The sequence below is a fragment of the Melospiza georgiana genome, chromosome Z, assembly GCF_028018845.1.
Source record: "Melospiza georgiana isolate bMelGeo1 chromosome Z, bMelGeo1.pri, whole genome shotgun sequence".
NCBI lineage: Eukaryota > Metazoa > Chordata > Aves > Passeriformes > Passerellidae > Melospiza > Melospiza georgiana.
This window is the reverse complement of record NC_080465.1, coordinates 2,424,118-2,442,220: the sequence shown is the minus strand read 5'-3', so window position 1 is coordinate 2,442,220 and position 18,103 is coordinate 2,424,118. Positions and strand designations below refer to the sequence as shown.

Below are 18,103 nucleotides of genomic sequence, written 5' to 3'. Positions count from 1 at the left end.
GGGTGCCAAAAAAAAAAACCCCCCAAGCCCAGTGACTTTCCATCGTGGAGCTCTGGATCAGACTGGAGGTAACCAGCCAGTTCTAAAAGGCAAGAAGGTAACGTTGGCTGTGGCAGGGAAATCGGCTGGAGTGATTTCATTTGCCAGATTACAAAAGATGATTTTATCTGGTGACTTTTCTTGTGATAGTTCTTACACAGTTGGTTTTCTGTGAAGGGTTGTTTTTAACTTCTTGCAGTTGACCTAGAAAGCAACAGTGCACGTCTTAGGATCAGAATTTTCTATGAAATTGAACTTCTCTTGACCTACAAGACAGCTTTCCACATAGCTTTCCAAATCAAGATCTTCTTTTCAGCCTACATATAGCTTTAAGTGGTCGATGCAGTGTCAGTCTCTTAAAAATTACAGAACTTTTTTTAGACATAATTTGCCGCAATATTTTGTTTTCCATGATGGTATTGGGAACCATTTCATCAAATACATGGGTGATGCCAGTAGTATCACTTCAATTCATATTTTGTCTAGCAACATCTGATGAAAGAACTGGACTGGTCTGATTTTATAGGTTTACTATTATTTTTTCCTCAAATAATCCAGGTAGCTGGAAATTTGAAAATGTTTACTGTGGAAATGTCCAGTCTGTAGAAGGATAAACAGACAGCAAACACACAAAAAATGCCATTAGGGTGCTTAACAAAGCCCTTCATTTGTGACTTTCAGTGAAACAGTCAGAAAACAAGCACCCTGTTGAATGGATGGGATCAGAACCTTTCCAAAACCTCCGAGGTGAAAACCTTACTCACTTAATCATAACCCTGAAGTTTTGCACATAGAGTTTTCTTCTGGAGGCTTTCAGCTGAATCTTCTGCATTCCCATGCCTAGACAGGGAAGAATTTGCATCTCTAATCTGCAAGAAAAAAATAGATTTTTTTTTTTTTGGTCAATCCTAGTCAGATTGCTTTGGGAAAGGATGACCAAAAAAAAATCTTAATTTTTCTCATGCCTCTGATTTACAGAACTCTCTTATCTATTATGTAAGCTGTCAAATCCAGGGCTTTATTTTTGCCTGTCAGAAAGGCTGCCTTCAGGATTTCCCTCTCACTGTGAGAAACTAACTCTCAGAAATGGTTTGGTGTGGACTTGTCTGTGTGAGTGAGTGCTCCTAGGCACGGAATCAAATGCAAATACCCAGGTATGTAAGCTCAGTGGAAATAAACATCACTGGAAGGCATAAAGCTCTTCAAGGAAACGGTATTTAAACGCTAACTCCTGTAACAACCGAGGATTTCACAGCAGGTAAGTTTTTATCTTAATGTTCAGTCCAGAGTCAAATGCATTCAGAGCCTTTGTTTGTATTCTTTAAATGTATTTTCAAGAAAGGCAGGTGGGAAGCACACATGTGAGAAAAGAAATAGCACTTGGTGGGGGTTGATTGATTGAATATAAGCAGCCAGTCAGTATGTTCTGTGTACCCTGTCATTCTGCATAAACTAACCCTGTTCAAGAAAAAAGCATTTTCCATTCATTTTGCATATGTTTAACTGTTTTCAGCTACAATTAATTGTCATGTCATGCAAACTACATCCTCAGCAGAGTATCATGACTGCCAAATACAGTACAAATTGCTGTGAAAAGTAATTCCAAGAGTAATTTACAATGTTCGTAGTAAATGCCGTATTGTTGTTTAAGTTGAAAGCAGTGATGCCTGAAGACCAGCTTTTCTGTTTTATAAATCTTATTTTGAGCAGTTGAGTACATTAATAGAGTTTCTGTAACTACAGTAAAGCCTGCACCACCAATGCAGCAGTGAAGAAAGATATTTTTTTTTTCCTCCCGAAAATCAAAAATACACAATTTCCTTGAAACCAGGGAGTCAAATTCCCTTTCCTCCTTGTTTAACAGGCCAAGATCCGTGCAAGAGCAACCCCTGCCTCAACGGTGGTACCTGCTACCCTCGTGGTTCCTTCTACATCTGTACCTGTCTGCCAGGATTCAACGGGGAGCAGTGTGAATTAGGTAAACTGGTGCCATCTGCTGCTGGTCAGCTCGAGTTTAAAGCTCTTGAACGTGAAACCTGGTGTGCTTTAGAGTTGAAGGTTGCATGGATGTTTGAAAAATTTCACCCCGAGGCCTCACTTTGGGACAATTAAATGGAGAGATCCCCATTGTCCCTCCCCTTCTCCCTCTCTCCACAAAGTGCATAGATCTGTGCACACACACAGGGGTCAAGGGAACTGTAAATTACCTGCAGGAGCTGGAATTCCCAGCATGAAATTCAAAACCACACCAAATAAATAAAAAAAATAAACATTAGTATTTGGGATGGTTCCCTAAGAGCTTCCCATAGTTACTTGAAAGGCTGGTAAGATAAAATATTCCCAAATGTGAATGGGAAGCTGAGAACTGAACACAAACTTGAAATTTTTTGCAGGAAATTTTAGATATTATCACATTCATATGCATCTTTGGTACACATTAGTATTTTGGTAACAATTTTGGCTGAGAAACCTCTTCCAGTTGCCTGTGACATCTTTGCATCTCCTGTGACTGTAGATTTCAAGACATTCACCTATGTGGTTCAGAATAACCCATTTTCCTTCCAGAAAGGAAGACAAAGTATGATAAAATGACTGGAACAAGTAAGACCAGCATAAAATTTGACCAGAGCATATTTTAAAATAGAAATATATATATTTTAAGCCTTCTGCATGATGCAGCAATTATTCCTAGTTGATTGTTTGTAGGTATGTCCAGCTTCTCTCTTAGATTTTAGTGAGTGAACCACGACTATTTCTGGATGGAGATGTTTGAACAATCTGTGTGGAAGTCCACACTGTGATTGTTTCAGAGGAACAGCACTCATTAGGAAACTTCATATGATCTTCTTCATGAGGAGACACACTAGTTTACAACCTGTGCAAAATCAACCCATGCTGAAAATAATTGTATAAAATGAACTTGTGCTCCAATTTAAAATGTGAAGACAAGGTATTTTAGCAGCTAGAGGAGGCAGGGACAGACATGCTATTTGTTTACTGTGCAAGACCATGGGTGCTATGATGTTTTGTCCTTATCTCGATAAGATTAGACAAGAAAAAAATGAGAAATGCAAACCAATGAGATTCCAGAGCCTGCCGCTCTGCAGACTGAAATTAGCAGCCTGTTTAATGCTACATCATAAGTTTTCCAATATTTGAGTTTTGTGAAGATATTCGAGGCCCCTGGTGGCCGATGGGGATTTCTGTTGTGCCAGGGTGACCCGCACGAGTCAGATTTTCCACCCGGAGAAGGCTGCGTGGCATTCCTCCCTCTCACCCCCACAGCCACCACGGGGATCTTTTGCAATGCTGCATTCCTCTGCTCTGGACTGGTCCCAGCCACCAGCCTGACTGAGGCTGCGGAGCATTTCCCTGCTGGCAGCTGGGTGGGCGATGGAACCAGTTTTTTGTTTTCTGTGCAGATATCGACGAGTGCCAGTCCAACCCGTGCCGCAACGGAGCCACGTGCATCGACAGCCTCAACACCTTCACCTGCCTCTGCCTGCCCAGCTACGTCGGGGCTCTCTGCGAGCAAGGTAAGGGCTGCTCCCTCACCTGCGCTGCTGCACGCTCCATTTCCAGCCCAAAAATCCTTCTGGAGTAACAGGGAAAAGCCTCCTAAAAATGAGAAGGTGGAAGAATCTGGCAAAAATCTGCGGGAAGTCACCAGCGGTGAGGAGAGCTCCTGATTTTTGTTGGACTTGCCTGACTCGTGGTTCAGGGTGTTTTCCCATCTCTCACTTTGCACAAGCCCTACCCACATGCTAACCTGAGGGGAAGCCAAAAGCACAAAATATAAACTGATACGCGGGGCAATTTCTGTGTCAAAACAACAGCTCTCAGGCGTTGCTTTTCAGCAAGAGTTTTCAGGTGGCTCCAAGCCTTGTTGTTGATGCTGCCTTGCAAACTGCTGGGAAGACATAATGAGGCTGTCTCATTACTGTAGTGATGCTTAATGAGTAGGAGCAGGGTTACTTTGTGGCTGAGTTTCTCTCTTAAAAAATTATATGTGGTGTGAAGGACATATCAGAACCCATCACCTCCAAAAAGCATCGGTGAGATGTAGGAATAGTTTAGTGAATAAGACAGATTAAATATTCCTCCAGTGGGGACCACAGCTTTGACAACTGCGTCCTACAGTTTTCAAAATTATTTGTTCTGGGATTCTTTTAGGAAAAGTAGGTGCAGGATTATCATTACAAGGAGGTTGTAAAAGGCCTTCTGAGCTGGACAACTGAAATATGATTGAATATCCATGTTCCTGTACTTGTTAGAAAACTGCCTGCAAGAAACCTCACAGAATTTACAGAAAACATTTGCAGTGCAAGATGCTTACTCAGTATGTGGGAGGAGGAATAGGGTAGCAGCATTTGTTCTGTCAATAAAATTAATGGAGGCATTTCCGTGGGAAAAAGAAACGGTGCTTGCTAAACTTATGAAAATATGCTTTTCTTTTTCCTTCAGCTGAATGATTTTGGCCACAGGTGAATGAACTAAACCTTTGGATTTGTTTAATTGATATTGTGTGTTTTCATGTTTGTTTCTCAGCTTCAGTGAAGAGTGGTTTGCAAACTCTTCCAGCTCAACCTGTAGAGATCTTTGTTAAAGGTGAAAAATCTCAGAGCTGATCAGCTTCAGCATTTTTGCTGTTTAACCTTTTCATCAGTCTGGCTCACCTTGTAACTTGAGAAGGCTTTCTGAATCTTGCCACCCAAATTAAAAATTGACAGTGTTTTCACACCAAAAGAAATAAATGTTCTCACTCCTTTCCTCCTCCCCTTCATTCCAGCAAATCCATGGCAGCGAGTGGCTCTGAGTGCCATGGTAGCTTTAAGCTGCTTTTTATGACCAACCTGAGAGTGCATTTTAGGTGGTTAATGGGAACATTTCCTAGTTTGTCAATCAGAACCAGAGCTGTGCTCTCTCAGCTTTGGAATTTAAATTTCCTCCACTTAAAGTCCTGCAGTGGTTTGGGACTTGGGAAAAGGTTTTAGTGCCAAATTTCCACTCCACCAGACAAAATAAAACTGTGTTGGCGATTCAGACATGGTTGTCTGGCAAGCAGGCTTTATTTCAAGGCATCAGTCCTGACCTCACTAGATTTAAAGACCAGCCAGGACGACAGAATGTGCACCTCAGTGCCACAGGAAAGGTGGAGCTCAGCACACCTAGATTATATTTCATTATTTCTTTTTTTTAAAATTTCAAATATACTATTCATTTTAGAACGTTTCAAAAAAAAAAAAAATCAGGCTGAAGGGGTTTCTTAGGCACAGTGCTGAGCATTCAAAATGCCATGGGAGGGAATGGGAGCAGGGAACATGCACTGCCCTTGGACATGAAGCTCAGAGTAGGAGGTCACCACATCTGCACCCACTGCCCTGGTGCAGAAGGAAGAGCAGAGCTCAGAATTTCACCCAAATGCCCCTGTGGGACTGCTGTGGACTGAGGGATATTCGACAGGGGTGCCCTGCTTGTGTCAGCATTTGGAGGGGACAGCACGGCAGCGAGCCCTGGCAGGTGGTGAAGGTAAAGGAACCTTCTGGGTGATCTAATCCAGGCTGAGGCAAATCAGTCCTGAGGCTCAGGGAGCTGGAACTGGCTCCCTGACAGCCCTTCCTCTTGCCAGGTGGAAAGAGTTCAGCAATCCGAGCCCGGGAACATCTTCCTGAAGCGAGCTGGAAGTGTCAGATGTTAGAAATAGTGCAGCTGAAAGTTCCCTCAGAAGTTTGCCCTTAAACTAGATTGTTAGCTCAGTTAAGCTAATCATCACTTCTGGTGCAGGTGAGATTAAAAGGGACAATATCCTCTTTTGCCCACCACCTGTATCTTTTCAAAGGAAAGATGGATATTCTGCTTGCCACTTTCTGACATTTGAACATCACCCCTTAAAATTCATAAATATCCCCCAAACACTTTCCCAAAGAGTGACAGGAGATTGCAGTAAATCTTGGTGTGAGTTTTATTCTGGGAGAGCCATCAGTCTTTCCACTGTCATCTCTCTGTGAAAAGCCCCTATGACAACTCTCAGGAAATGGTAGAGGCTTGCAACTTGAGCCTCAGTTTTAAGGGTGAATTCTCTTTAGGAGAACTGGACAAACACGTCTGTGGATTTTCCTCTTCCTTCCTTGGCTGGCTAGAGTTTCCTTTTCTTTTTCTCCCTTTTCTGCTGTAGCTGGTGTCTCCCTGCTCTCAAGGAATGTTTTAAGCCTAAGGTTTGGCTTGCTTGCAGCTGGACATGTGTGCAAAAATGGCACATGTGTATTTGTAACTGAATGCACCTCCTTGGGATAATTCAACCAGCTGCTCTCTTCCAGGTTCTGAAAACAAAACAAATGTGGGTTTTAACCACCCTATCAGGAATCATGTGTTCTTATAACCCAGGTTCATTGTTTCAACGTCTGTGATTACTCCAGTCTTATTTAATTCATTTTGTTCCCCGGGCTTGGTTGGTTGGGGTTGAGGTAGTTGAGAAGGGCTCAGGGAAAAGGTAATTTCAGAAAACAGATGGTCTCCTACTGATGTCTGTCAGCTGAAAAGAGATTATTTTGGCTATTTGCTAAAGAAATGGGCTTCTCCTCAAGATGTGGGGGCTAAGTGGCCTCCAGCATTTCCTCATTAGCTGAAGGCAGAGAGTCACTGATAAAATTCACAGCTGAGTAAGACTCTCATTATGTTCTGGTACCTGTGTCAGTCTTTATTTCCTTTAAGCCTCTTCTGGAATTTCTTTAAAGACAATGGACCTATTGACAGCAGCATTGAATAAACAGTCCCTATTTATGTATCAAACCCACTGAGAACTCTTTTTTTAAGTGCAGTGTTAAGGGATGTGGTTACACATGATCAATTGCAGTTACAGAGAACAGAAGCTGTGAGACCAACTCCTTGAAAACACCACTGAAAACCCCTGTAAATTGTCATAAACCCTGGATGAGTTTTAAAACACCACAAATGGTGAGCAGTGTTTCAGTCCTTCCATCACATGCTGGAGCAAGGTTACACAAGTCTGTGGCTGGGTACACAATGAATGTGAAGTATTGCATTCAATAAATGCTTGCACCTACTCTGCTCACCGTGGTTGGGTCAGAAAATTTACCTGCAATTAGTGTCTACTAATTCAGAGACACTAGTTCAATGGTTCAGTAAAGGTACTGGAAATTTATATCCATATGGAACCTTTTTACCTTTTTGTCACCCTTTTAGCTTTCATCATTAAGAAAGTGTTGCACACTGAGGACAAAACTGTGCAGAGATGAAATTGCCCCCACAGTTTTACTAGCCTGGTTTGCATTTTTATCCTCTACCATCTTGAATTTTCCTTTTCCTATGTTTTTTCCCTCTTCTTATCAACTTCTCCTCTAAAAAAAACCCAAATCAACCCCCAAAAATGCCCAAAACAAAATCCACCAAACACAAAATCCCTTGAAAAACCCCAGAACCCCCAGCCACTCTCCAAACCCAAACAAAAAAATCCTCTTTTCCAGCATCTAAAAACATCATGTATTTTATAGCCATCAGTTCTGGTTTGTTTTGTTTTGGGATTTTTTTTAGATTTGGGATATACACAGGTGCAGAAAATTAATTAACTTTTTGCCAGTGTTTGGCACCTTTTTTCTTACAAAGAGAAATTGTGTGATTTTTTTTTGTAAGAGAAATTGTGTTATAATTCATGCTCAGGCCATTATATCCAACTTAGGAAACACAGTCCTCTCAGTTTTGTATTTTCAAGCCCCTTTGCCCCCTCATTTCTCTCAAATCCTTCACTTCTTCCCTAGCAGAGGCCAGGGAAAGTTTGATTAGAATAGCCTGGAATTCCTCTCTGGCCACGTTTTTCTCAGCTCCTTGTTATTATCTGACTTGTTTCCTGTGGGACAAAGGAGTCCCTGAACAAGATAAATAATAAAATCTTAAGTGCCTTCACAGAGGACATAGGTCTGTTAGTCAGCTTTGTGTGGTTAAACAAATGTTCTAGAAAGCCCAAGGCAGACTAAACTTTAAAAATTACCTAGATGCCAGAGATTAAAGCTGTGTCTGCAGCCTGCACCTCGCACAGAATACAAAGAGGGAAAAGATAAAAAAGCTAACAATTTGGTTGTGTAGATTACATTCTTTTTTTCATAGCTGGGATGACTCAAGGCACAAGCAGTTTTCTACAGCTCAGCTTCCTGGAAATAGAAGGGACATAATCACTCTAAGCTTGATTATGTCTTTGCATTTGGTACATTTATGTCAATACTGATGGCTTTTGGGAAATTGTTTTGATATCAAACTCCTAAGACAATGACTACATTATTAGTGTCAGAGAAATTCTGATAAGCCTCAGACGTGGCTTTGGCACACTTTGTTTGCACTTTGAAATCCGTTTATGTACATGTAAAATCTAGTTTGTGTCATGGGGGATTTAAACCCTTTTTTTTGAAAAATAGACAATTTGGTGTGTCAGTATGGAAACGGCCTCTTCCTGCTGTGAATTAAGAACCTGTGCTGGGAAAAACTGCTTTTTTAGGTGGTGGTAGCAGCTCACAGATAAGTAATCCCTTAGTTAAGGTATTCGCAGCCATCAGCCCTTGGCATGTACTGCAATATTTGGTTGTTTCTGTACTCAGGCAAAAAGAGCCCCTTCGGCCAAAGCATGTTATTGACCACTGGACTGCATTGACTGACTGAGAATGAGAAATCCAGTTTCCAGCCCCGAACATCTCCATAGCTCTGGAGAGGCTGGAACAGTTGGCTTCAGACACCGTTTTGCTCAGGGGCCTGATTAAATTTAGTGGGAATTGGGTAATTCCTGGTGGATGTGTGGGGTGGGGGAGGCCAGGCCTTGTGCTTCTGTTCCTCAGCATCCTGAGGCCCCTCAGGGCGAGCCATGCCGTGCTGAGATAGCTGTGGCTGAAACACACTGTAATCTCTTGCTGAAATGTCCTTCATGATGCCACTGCATCTGCCATGGCTCCAAACTCCCTGCCTTTCCACTGTTATTTCTCCCACTCCTCCCTAAAACTCCCTCTTATCACTGGCAGGTCCTTCCCATCCTCGAGCACAGCTCAGACATCACACAATCAGACATCACACTTGTTTTCCCCATCTTACTAATGCTGATTTTTTTCCTGTGATTCATCCCTGCAGAAGCAAACTTGGAACTGAAACTCTTGGGGGTTTTTTTTGCCATCTATTCTGTTTACAGCTGCCTAACCTTGACAGAATAATTAACGTCAAATCCTTGTTGTTCCTGTTCCAAGGCTTGTGTTTATTTCTCCTATGCATAGTGGCTGGTGTGAATCCTCTCTGTGATGCATTCTTATCAGCACCATGCCTCATGCAAGCACAGACAACGTGCAATTTCATTACTTTGTATTTCAGCTTTGCAAACCTCCTAACAAATTGATGCCTAAAGTTGACTTCATCAAGGAAGATGGGTTTTGGAGGAGGATTTGGAGGCCTGAGCTCAGAAAGATAATATTGCAGCTTTGCTTCTGCAGACTAAACAATTGCAATAATTTCCCCCCATATAATTTTGAGTTATCAATTTCTTCCAAACTTAAGTTAGTACAGTGACTTGAAGAATGACTTGTCCTTGCAAGTAAAAATTCCCATCCCCATGTACAGACTCAGAAAACTGGTGAAATGAAGGTTCACTGCAATCCAACATCCAGGGATTTCATCCATCCAGGGTGACAGGTGTAGATGTCCTCCTGAAATTGCCCAGATTCAGCTTAATTCAATCACTGGAAACCCACAAAGTTTCCAATTGCGATTATATGCCTTAGATAAGTAATAGTCTTGCAGTTTGTGCTGGAAGTGGGTAAACTGAACTGCCTGGAAGTGAGGTCTCAAGGATGGGTGTACTGAGACTGGGCAAGCAGAACTACCTGAAAATGAGATTCAAATGATGAGTCTTTGATTTTGCATGCCTTCACAGATGGGTTTTTCTTGAAACTTTGTCCCGCAGAAAATCCCTTGGTGTAGATGAGACGTGCCTGGTTTTGATGCACTGACCAAACGTGTCTGGTTTTGGTTGATTGACCAAATGTGCCTGATTTTTGTCCATTGATCAAATAATTCTTGTCTTGGTCCATTGACCAAACATGCCTGGTTTTGGCTGATTGATCAAACATGCCTGGTTTTTGTGCATTGACCAAATAAATGTGCCTCATTTTGGTCCATTGATCAAACATGTCTGATTTTTGTCCATTGATCAACTGTGCCTGTTTTTGGTCCATTGATCAAATGTACCTGGTTTTGATGCACTGACCAAATGTGCCTGGTTTTGGTTGATTGACCAAATGTGCCTCCTTTTCTTCCATTGATCAAATGTGCCTCATTTTGGTCCATTGATCAAACATGCATTGTCTGTGTTGACCACACAATGGTGCATTGACCAAACATGCCTGGTTTTGGTGCGTTGACCAAATGTGCCTCATTTTGGTCCATTGATCAAATGTGCCTGGTTTTGGTGCCTTGACCAAACATGCCTGATTTTGGTGTGCTGACCAAACATGCCTGGTTTTGGTTGATTGATCAAATGTGCGTCATTTTGGTGCTTTGACCAAATGTGCCTGATTTTGGTGTGTTGACCAAACGTGCCTGGTGTTGGTCCATTGACCAAATGTGCCTGGTTTTGGTGCATTGACCAAATGTGCCTCGTTTTGGTCATTGATCAAATGTGCCTGGTTTTGATGCACTGACCAAATGTTCTTGGTTTTGGTCCATTGATCAAACCTTTTTTTTGCATTGGCCAATGTGCCTCATTTTTGTCCATCGATCAAATGTGCCTGGTTTTGGCTGATTTGATCAAACGTGCCTGGTTTTGATGCACTCACCAAACGTGCCTGATTTTGGTTGACTGACCAAATGTGTCTCTCATTTTGGCGCATTGACCAAACATGCCTGGTGTTGATGCACTGACCGAACGTGCCTGATTTTGGAGCACTGACTGGGGGCTTTGTGCTTTGTCTGTGTGCTGCAGACACGGAGACCTGTGACTACGGCTGGCACAAGTTCCAGGGGCAGTGCTACAAGTACTTCGCGCACCGGCGCACGTGGGACACGGCGGAGCGGGAGTGCCGCCTGCAGGGAGCACACCTCACCAGCATCCTGTCCCACGAGGAGCAGATCTTCGTCAACCGTGCGTACCCTCCTCTGCCTCACCCCACCAGGGACAGCTGGGCGTGCCAGGCAGTGTCCAAAGGAGGGTCTGGACGGGAGCTGAGGTCACTCGGGTGGTTCGGATGGGGAAGAGGAGAATGAGGTCAGGCCTCAGCGTGGTGTCCAACATCCTCTGAGGGGCATCTCTGATCTCTGCTCCCTGTGGCAGGGTCAGACCCTCCGGGGATGGCCTGAAATTGTGTCAGGGCAGGTTTAGGTTCTTATCCTGGAGTGTGCTGGGCACTGCCCAGGCTCCCCAGGGAATGGGCATAGCCCTGAGGCTCTAGATTTCTGATTAAAACTTAAGGATTTTCCTTTAATTTTGCCTGTGTGGTGGTGGAAAAATGTCTGATGATTGGTGAATTTGGTTCCACAGAAGTGCTGTTTAAAAAATTTAAAACATACAACACTTTGTTCAACTGGATTTGAGGCAAAGCCTTTGCTCCAGGAAGCAAAGACAAAGCCTTTGCTGCCAGAACTCCAGAATAATTTGAAATATTCTCCCAGGGATGCCCAGGGTGGGATTGTTGGGGTGTCTGTGCAGGGACAGGGACTGAACTGATGATCCCTGTGGGTCCCATCCAACTCAGGAAATTCTGTGACTTTAAGCAAGAAAGATCACTGAGGGTTTAGAGATAGTGAGATCTGCTCCTCACCACCCAGCTTTTGCATCTCCAACTTAAAACATACTTTAAAATGTTAAATAAAAGGCACACTTTGTGTTGTAAATGTTTACTTCTGCAGTTAATACAAGTTCTCTATCACTATTAAGTTATAATTCATTAAATAGAAAATACTTTTTGGGGGGAGGGATGAGAACAAGAACTTTTGTTTTGGCATTGAGACTTTTTGAAACATTTTCTTTTTCTGGAGACTTAAGGTATTTTGTGCATATGACACGTTTTTGTGCACATGGTGACATCAAGACAATGCCACCATAATTAGCCATAAAGAAATAGCTACTGTGTTGTACTGTAAAATTTAGACAACAATGGCCACAGCCTAACCAAAGCTTGAAAAATGTGGATTAGAATATGTGATTTTAATTTTTTTTTTCTTTTCTTCCTGTTGTACATTCTCAGGTAGGAAATTAATTCTCTTTGCCGTGGTAGACTTCCCTGGGAGTGAAGAGACAGGGTCATTTAAAACTTTTAGATGATAACCTGCATTTTTATACACATCCCAAATTAAAACCAAAAAGCTGAAAAAGAGCCTCTGAACCAGCCTTTAGCACAAAGAGCAGAACAATCTTAAGAACAGGATGTCTGATTCATTCCGCATGAAATTATTTTCTTTGGTGAAGCCTCGTCCATTTATGGGAAAGTTAATGGAAATGCCCTTCTGGTCCCCAGGTATTGGCCATGACTACCAGTGGATTGGCCTCAATGACAAGATGTTTGAGCGTGACTTCCGCTGGACTGATGGCAGCCCACTGGTAAGATGCCTTTGAGCTGAAATCACTCACTCATTGCTTTTTCTGGTGGCTTATCAAATTCCCACTAGCAGTGAGGGAAGCTGCATTAAAAAAAAAAACAAAAAAAAAAAAAACAACAACAACAACAAAAAAAAAACCAGCAAAAAAAGTAGCCAAAAAACCCCCACTGTCGCTAAATGCGGACCCAAGCAAACAGTCAGTAAATGCATTTTTGGGATACCTAATATTTTGTGGTTTCGCTCTGAGGTCTTGTTCTCAGTTCCTGTTATTGTATGTGTGGGAGCTCTCTAAGGTTTCACATAGAAATACTCAAAAATCTGAGACTGTGGTAATTTAAGGGTCTCTGCTGGAGCTGGTTTGTGACCTTGCCTTGCGCAAGGCCGTGTGTGGTAATTCTCCTCACTCACCAGGATGCATTTTTGGGTGATGATCTGGCCCTCAAATCTTGCCTTTGCTGGGTCTCTGGGGTGCACAGAGGAGCCTCACAAGCATTTCTGGAGCCTGCTCTGTGGGGCAGCAGCCATCCTCAACTGGTTCAGGGGGCCTGTAACCCATAATTCAGCCATAAAATTTTAAGATGCTGTTGATACCTCCTGACTTAAAACAAAAAGGAAAATCAGCAGAAGGAGAGGGAAAGCATCTTCACCCACCATCAACACACCTAAATCAAAGAGGTGATGGACATAGGAAATGATCAAACTCTTCCCCAATCAAAATAATCTCTTCTGCAGGAGGAACAGGTGATTTATTTGCTGTTGAGCACCCAGTGAAGAACATTACATTAAGAAAAAGCCCAAACTGGTTACTATTTTTCTTCCAGTAGTGAACTTTTAAATCAGAGAGCATCTGGACACACCTGTTGTTGCTGCAGACCATGTGGCTGCAGCTGGTGTAGAAAGACACCTGGGGCAAGGCAGGCTTCAATTATTGCCATTTCATGTAAATAACCACAGCCTAAAAGTGCTCTGAAGTGGCTTTTAAATGAGACATTTCTTGGGGACATGGCAAAGGTGACAGCAAAGAGGGGTGGGGAATGGTGGTGAAGCTTTCTGTTGCCTCACTGGTGGCTCAGGGTGGTACCTTAGTGATTCCAGACACCAGGTGTAAAATAAGATAAATATACATAAGATAATATATAACGCTTATATATTCCAAAACCAGAGTTGTTGTGCCACTGATTAATCACACTGGTCTAGTGGAAGGTGTCCCTGCCCATGGTTCTTCCCAGTCCAAACCATTCTTGATTCTATAAATTTGAGGAAATTAAAATTAGAGCTGAGATCATATTTTTATAATTCAGGCTACTGACTGAATGGGCATTATATTTTTGCTGTAATTTTCAATTTTAAGAAATTAAGATATTCTATGAACAGAGTTGTACCATCTGTCCAACAGATTTCTGCTTTTATTGATCTTTTTTTCCACCTTATTTTTCTTTCATTTTTAACAACTTCCCTCTGTCTCTTCCTTCAGAAACAATTTAGGTGTCTCCTGAAATCATTTATGTTCATTGCTTCAATAGATTTTCCTCATAACTTATTCCATATGGTTTCTGGATCCCATGGTTCTGAGCAGCTGCCTCATTTGTTTCTTTTTCTCTGGCTTTTAACTTATTTCTCATACTTTCTAACCACTCTTGTTGTTTCAGTGATTTATTACTTCTCTGCTAATTAACAAGAATGATAACATAATTAAATATACGCATCCAAACTACTTCCCTGATGTCCTCCTAAAATTGCAGTGAATTTAAATACTATGCAGGTAGAAAATTTGCCTCTTTTATGGGTGTGCAGGTGAGCAAGATTTATGATGGCTTTAAATTCATTAGCATAATTTGTGAGCATAAAAAACAGCACTATTACACCAATACTCAGGCTCTAAATTGAATTTCTGAGTTTAGAGGTGACTCTTGCCTATAGCCAAAATTTAAATAGCCTTGACTTGTTTTATGTATCAGGGTGCATGTGTATTCAGCTGTTTCTAAATTTGTTTCCCAGCTCTATGCACTCTCCAAAAAATACTCTCTATCCACAATTCCATTCAAGACTTCTGGCATGGGGGAAAATTTGTTAAGTGTGCTGGGGATCCCCCTGATATCAGTTTTCTTGGAGATACTATCAGAAGAGTGATTGTGTGGCTACAAGTGGTGCACATTCATCTTTATCTTGATACTTCTTTGAATCTTCTCCAATAACAGCTTGGTCCAATCCAAAAAATCATGCTTGTGTGACTTTATGAGGTTTTATGGATTAAAAATAAGCCCCTAACAGTTCTGATGCTTCATGTACTTAAAAGAAAAAGCAAATTAACAACAACAACAACATCAAGATATGTTGTGGGTGACAAGTTTCTCTTTCACACAAATTTTCTTTCTGAACCAAAGCAAGCCCCTAGAATTGGGAATTGGGAATGCTTGAAACACAGGCTTCACTACTGAGACACAGAAAAAGGTTTATATTAGTTTGGTACTCATTTCCCACCAACACAAGGAAACTGACAGAAATATGCAGCACACTGACAGCAGCAACTCTTTTGCCAGATATTTTATTGGCAATTTTGGGAAAAGGGATAAAATACCTTTTTTTTTTGCTTTGCACCTAAAATGTTTTCCAACCAATGGGTTCAATGGAAGGAAATCATTAATTTTTTTGACATTTTCAGCCCCTGACAAGTTGTGTTTTTCCAGATTTTTTTTTCAAACTGAAGCCAAGAGCCAGCCACCATGAAACATGATATTTGGGCAAAGCCTATAAATGAGAATACAGAATTAAGGTTCTTGCTGGGAAACTTACACTGATTTTAAAGTAGCCTTGACAGGCTCTCAGCCCTTCTGAAAAAGACTGTTTAGTTGCCTAATAGTGGACTAATTACAGTCAGCCACTTTTGATACCTTGGAATTATTTCTTTTTCACTCCTGTAGAAAATACTCACTCTTAACAAGTCATCAAAACCAGCAGCACTACTCAGAAAAAAAATCCAACAAAAACCAAACCCCCTTTATTCCTGTGCACATTTTTTTGTGCTTCAACTAGAATTTATGTTGAACTTGGAAAAATAATGCCAGTAAGCAAGTTTTGGAAAAGATGGAGAGTGATCCTGTAAATTCACGCTACGGCTCTCAGAGTTAGTGGAGGAAAATGTTGGTGTCTTGAAAAATGAGGTGAATGCAACCAAATTCAGTGAGAAAGCAAGAAATAGTGTTTAAATCTTCTCAGCCAATGTGACTTTTGTCCATATTTGCATTGAGTCTGCCTGTTTTCCATTAAAAACCCCAACTTTGAGGACAGGAAAATTTACCCTAATAGATAGAAACAGGCCCACTCCTAAATCACAGTATTGGAGGTTCCAGTCCTGAACAGAGACCTTGAGGAAGCTTTTTGATCTGCCTCACTGAAATGTCTGATGCATCATTATCTGTGAGATATCAGAGGGATTTGGCAAGTTTATTTCTTAACTGTAAAGTGGTTTTAATTCAGCACCAGTTAGCAGTTTCCTGCCTTTCAGGCAAAATGGCACAATCTTGTGCAGATAAAGCCTCACCATCTGCTGGTGAAACACACATTTTCAGCTTGTTGTACCCACTGCAACCCAAACACAGACTGGGCTTGAGAGAACAAAATTAATTGAATAAGGTGGTTGTGTCCCACTTCTCATGCCCTAAAGTTTAATTGTCAGCTGAGGTGGCATTTTGCATAAAGAAAATGGTTTTCAGGTAACTGGTCTATCATTACAAGATTTTTTTTTTTGGCCAAACGAATTTGCTTGTATTTGTCTTCCTTTTTTTAAAATTTTTTATTTTTTAAATAATTTGGGATCTTCTTGGCTAAGACCAGAATTTATCTTCAAAGTGCTCCTTGGCTAAGCTTATGAGCAGAATAAAATAGGCTTTAATTACAGTAAGCTGAGGGATCCAATGGCTGCTCACATGTATCTGCTTTTTTTTCTGATGTGCTGTGCTGTACCTGGGTGGCAGGCAACAATCTTTCCTCATCTATATCATGTCCCTGCCCACTTTTTAAATTTTATTCCTCTTATTTATTTATTTTTCTGTTTTTGAAAGAAGTAACTTCTCAGTGGTTCTGCTGGTTGGGAGACGCGGAATTCACGATGCGGAGCTGATGAGACACACAGCGAAACAATTTTTGGGGCAAAACAACAGCACCTTTTTTTTTTGAACGAAGGGGAAGGAGTTGCTGGCAGCTGTGTCAGTGCAGCACAAAAAGAGGAGGGTGTCCTTTGAGGGAACCCAGATCCTCACACGCGGGGCAAGTTCAGTGAGAGCTGGGACCACTGACACGGCCTGGGAGCATCACCTGGGCTTGTGTGCGCCAGCAGGAAGCTGCAAACTTTGGCAAACCTGCCTGGTCCCTGATTTCTGACCAATTTGCCCCAAAAGTGAAGGTGGTGAGAGCAGCCCTCGAGGTGTGTTCAGAGGACTTGCAGCACCCCAGCTCTTTCAGAGCTTTGTTAATCACGACTTCCTGAAAATCAAGCCAATTTCTGCTCAAGATGTTTCAGGTATGATTACACTGATGGATTCAAGAGGCAGGGGAGAATAATGTAGTGGTTTTTAGAGCATGTTTTGCCAGCTCTGCTTTTCTTCTGTTCGGGGTAGTTATAGGGCTGTTTGTTGGCTTTGGTGTGGGAGAACATTATTTTCCCTCTGATATACATTCTACAGCGCAATGAAAATGGCTATATGCAGTCTTTATTTACATTGAGGAAATTACAGAATCTAAATTGTTCTTGCACTTTACTCTAGACTTTTCTCCCAGCATTCCTGCAACAGTGAACAACCTTTGGAGTATGTATCAAGGACAATCTTCACCCCACAATTACCTATACGGCTCTAAGCAGTGAAAACAAACACATTTGAGAAAAAAAACCACAGTGTTGCAGGAGAAGGAAGCAAACACTCCCACAACTCTGTGAGCAGAGTAATTTGCCTACTTGGGTCTTTTTATACTTTAAACGTGATGCAACACAAACTACAGAACAACAGAACTTACATTATCAGCTGGGGCATTTAATAATTGATCAAAGGGAGAGAGGACACAACGGGAAGCTTGAAAATACACCAGCAAAATCAAATTTAAATAATTCACTTAGCTCTGTGAATGGTAACTCTTACAGCTGTAAAGCACACCCATCCAAGCAGGAAAAAAAAAAAAAAAAAAAAAACCAAACGAAAAAGAGAAAAAAAAAAAATCTGGTGTTGCTTTTGGCAGCTCCCCTTTTGCGTTTGCTAAGGACCCTTGTGAGCAGGCAGAGCAGACAAGGAGCCCTTTGGAGCCATTCATGTTATGGATTAAGCACATACAGCAACTTGGGGCTGTGCCCAGGGCCCCCTGCCCCACGAGGGGGGTTTTTCACATCCCCTGGAAAACGCTGCTGATAATTAGTGCTTTGTAGGGCGGTGAGCTCACTGCCATTACATAAGATTAGTGCTGTAATAAGGAGCTGGCCAGCGTCTGTGGCCAGATT

The 18,103-nt window shown here is 41.8% G+C and overlaps 1 protein-coding gene across 1 annotated transcript in view; it reads left to right on the top strand.

Moving 5' to 3' along the window:
- VCAN (versican) overlaps positions 1-18,103 on the top strand; it is a 90,031-nt gene that overhangs the window by 61,908 nt on the left and 10,020 nt on the right. Inside the window, exons 8-11 of the mRNA XM_058044319.1 lie at positions 1,904-2,017; positions 3,462-3,575; positions 11,006-11,164; positions 12,537-12,619. Of these exons, the coding sequence (XP_057900302.1) occupies positions 1,904-2,017; positions 3,462-3,575; positions 11,006-11,164; positions 12,537-12,619 (470 nt within the window). The remainder of the gene's footprint in view (positions 1-1,903; positions 2,018-3,461; positions 3,576-11,005; positions 11,165-12,536; positions 12,620-18,103) is intronic.